The 3,002-nt window shown below is 41.0% G+C and overlaps 1 protein-coding gene across 1 annotated transcript in view; it reads left to right on the top strand.

Moving 5' to 3' along the window:
* The window catches only part of LOC134443466 (tripartite motif-containing protein 16-like), an 18,915-nt gene extending 16,225 nt beyond the window's left edge, over nucleotides 1–2,690 (top strand). The window contains exon 9 of the mRNA XM_063193242.1: nucleotides 2,614–2,690. Coding sequence (XP_063049312.1) covers nucleotides 2,614–2,690 — 77 coding nt within the window. The remainder of the gene's footprint in view (nucleotides 1–2,613) is intronic.
* The last annotated feature ends 312 nt before the right edge of the window (nucleotides 2,691–3,002 follow it).

Here is a 3,002-nt window from a genome sequence, read left to right as displayed (position 1 = left end):
ACACTACAAATCAACAAAGAGGCTTCTTGCTATTAATTTAAAAAGTTGTGGCGTAATTAGATATGGATGATAGCATACAAGATTCTCTCTTTATTCATGTTTTACAATTGAGGTGGTTAAATGAAACAAAAGCCATTTTTAAATACAATAGATAGCCTATCTAATTAACAGCTAGCTTAGCAACTGTCAGCCAAACCCATTCAAACTCTACAGGACTAGCGAACCCTGTTTTAATGAGCTAGCTGCCACACTACAAAAGAACAAAGAGGCTTCTTTGCTACTACCACACTACAAACATATAATTTCCATGATGGCCTTTTATGGATATTTCTAATTGATTTTTTGGAAGTTGTACTACTGAAATAAAAAACAGTTTCTCTTCTCCCTGTCAAGTGAACTCCAGTGATTTCCTGCCAAGTCAACTGCATCGTGTTTTTCATTTTCCTTCAAACCTCCGCGGTAGGGTAGAAGAATAGAACACAACTGACCTATCAGGGCTGAGTTCCCCCCGGACTGCCGTAAGCGCATTGACCAATCACCGTCTTCAAGCATAGCTCAGCTCACGGACATTTCAGCCTGGGAGAAACATGCGTGTACTGCAGCCAGGGGTCGTTTTGTCGCTGCACAGGGGGGCGCGGTGGCTGCTTCTCTGTGCAGAACCCCCGTGAACGCGCGACTCTGAATCCCCCTTTACTGTGACAATAGTAAACAGACTAAACTCCCTCTAGTGGCCAGCTCCAGAATAGGAGTGTGTGTGGATCACAGGGCAGGAACTCTGTTCTCTACACACTCCTAGCTCTCTCTACCATAGGCATAATTAATATAGGAACAGATTCATTTTATACCGAGCCCTAAAAATTACATTTGAGCGTAAAAAAACACCTATAACATATGGAATATGATATATGAAAAAAAAACCTTTGTGTGCGCACCTGAAGCTGTAGTTTCTGGTAGTCATGAGAAAGTGTCTGGTGGCCATGAGAACGCCTTGTTCTTTTGTCATTTTAAGGACTCTGTAGATATACGCATGCATAGTGAAAGTTGAGTTTATTCATACATCAATGATGTTATTTTTGGTATGGGGGTGGTGGTGCTTTTTCACTTCTGTAATAGGTAGCAAGGGTTAATGGACCTAATTATGCATAATAATGTGATTACGCTTAACATGTGATTACTTTAAACTAATGTTCAAATGTAATGTTCAACTTTAGCAGTGTGTTGTTGTTGTTATCGTTGTTGTTGTTGTTGTTGTTGTTGCTGTTATTATTATTATTAGGGTTATTATTATTGTTCTTATTCAACCCGCTTTAGAAGTGTTATTTAGCTTCTAACATGCTGCTGTTCCCCTCTGATTGTGAAGAGTGAATTTAAAGGATGGGGGGATGGGGGGGTGCTATTTTGAATTTAAAGGATGGGGATGGTGGGGTGCCATTTTGAATTTAAAGGATGGGGATGGGGGGTGCCATTTTGAATTTAGAGGATGGGGGTGGTGGGGTGCAATTTTGAATTTAAAGGATGGGGATGGGGGGTGCCATTTTGAATTTAGAGGATGGTGCCATTTTGATTTTGCCATTGCTTTTGTAATGTACATCATGAAATCATAATAAATTATATGAAGAGTATATTTAAAGCCAGTGAGACTTTTTCAATTGTAAAGAATGAATTTAAAATCAGTCGGTTGGTCATCGTGATTACAGTACACAGTGTTTCAAAACACATCATACAATAAACATCTACATGTATTAGAACAGACATGCATGAAAACAAGTCCACACACCAAGCTCCAATTTCTCTTAATTCTCTCTTTTTTTTTTCTTTACTGAAAATAAAGATTGATGCAACATAACAATCATAATGAACATTTATGGAACACTATTTCTTTTTTTCAAAGATATTTTTAGGGTTTCATGTAGTGATGTCCCGATCAGCATTTTTTGCCGAGTCTGAGTCATTGATTTTGTGTAACTGCTGATACCGCGTCCCGATCCGATACTTTTATAATACTTCAAAACAAATAAATAAATAAAAATCAGCTGATATACTGTTCCGTAGCTTACAGTGGTCAAATGCCTTTCAGTTGGCAATGTCATGTTGCTCCTGCTGATGTTTCTATGTGAAGCCAAGAGGTTTTACACTGTGTGCCACCACACTGCATTGATGCATAAAAACTGAAAATAAAGTCTGCACACCAAGCTGTGTGTGTGTGTGTTCTTGCGTGTATGGGTGTGTGTGTGTGCGTGCATGTGTGTGTTCTTGCGTGCATGTGTGTGTGCATGGGTGTATGTGTGTGTGTGCTCTTGCGTGCATGTGTGTGTGTGCGTGTGTGTGTGTATGTGTGCGAGTGTGTGTGTAATAGTGTCTCCAATAGCCAGGGTTCTAGAGTTTCAGTGACAATGTTGTCTCACACCTGTGATATATGACAGCATTATGCCATCACTGTGCGGTGTGTGTGTGTGTGTGTGTGTGTGTGTGTGTGTGTGTGTGTGTGTGTGTGTGTGTGTGTGTGTGTGTGTGTGTGTGTGCATGATTTACGCATACCATTGTGTGTGTGTGTGGTCTTCCTAAAAGCCAAATACACAAAGAATATTTTCTTCTTTCTCTGTCTGTTTTCAGAACCAGGTCCCCATGGGACACCTAAGTCTCCAACCCTTCCGGGCAGCTCGTGGGGCTGGGAGACCCAAAACTTTTGACTGTGTTGTAATGGACTGATCAAAGCTATTTTCCGATCCAACTCGCATTCCCCCGTCGATCACGATCACACATATGCTGTACCTCAGAATTAATGATAATCAATGGTGTGCTTGTTGACCTCACTTGACAAGCGAGTTTTGAGTTGTGTGCGTGCAAAAATATGTAATTATTTGGACTACGACTACACAACAGAAGTCGCATGTCAGACGTGCAGCCACTTCAGCCGCGGAGCAGCGGTGGGGTTGGCTGTGCCTCGGTTCAGGTCAAATATGCGAGGCGCACGTTCTAGTCTCTAACATAGTTTTGCACAA

This window comes from Engraulis encrasicolus, unplaced genomic scaffold, assembly GCF_034702125.1.
Source record: "Engraulis encrasicolus isolate BLACKSEA-1 unplaced genomic scaffold, IST_EnEncr_1.0 scaffold_32_np1212, whole genome shotgun sequence".
Lineage (NCBI taxonomy): Eukaryota > Metazoa > Chordata > Actinopteri > Clupeiformes > Engraulidae > Engraulis > Engraulis encrasicolus.
The sequence above is the reverse complement of the archived record's forward strand: the minus strand, read 5'-3'. Positions and strand labels throughout refer to the sequence as shown.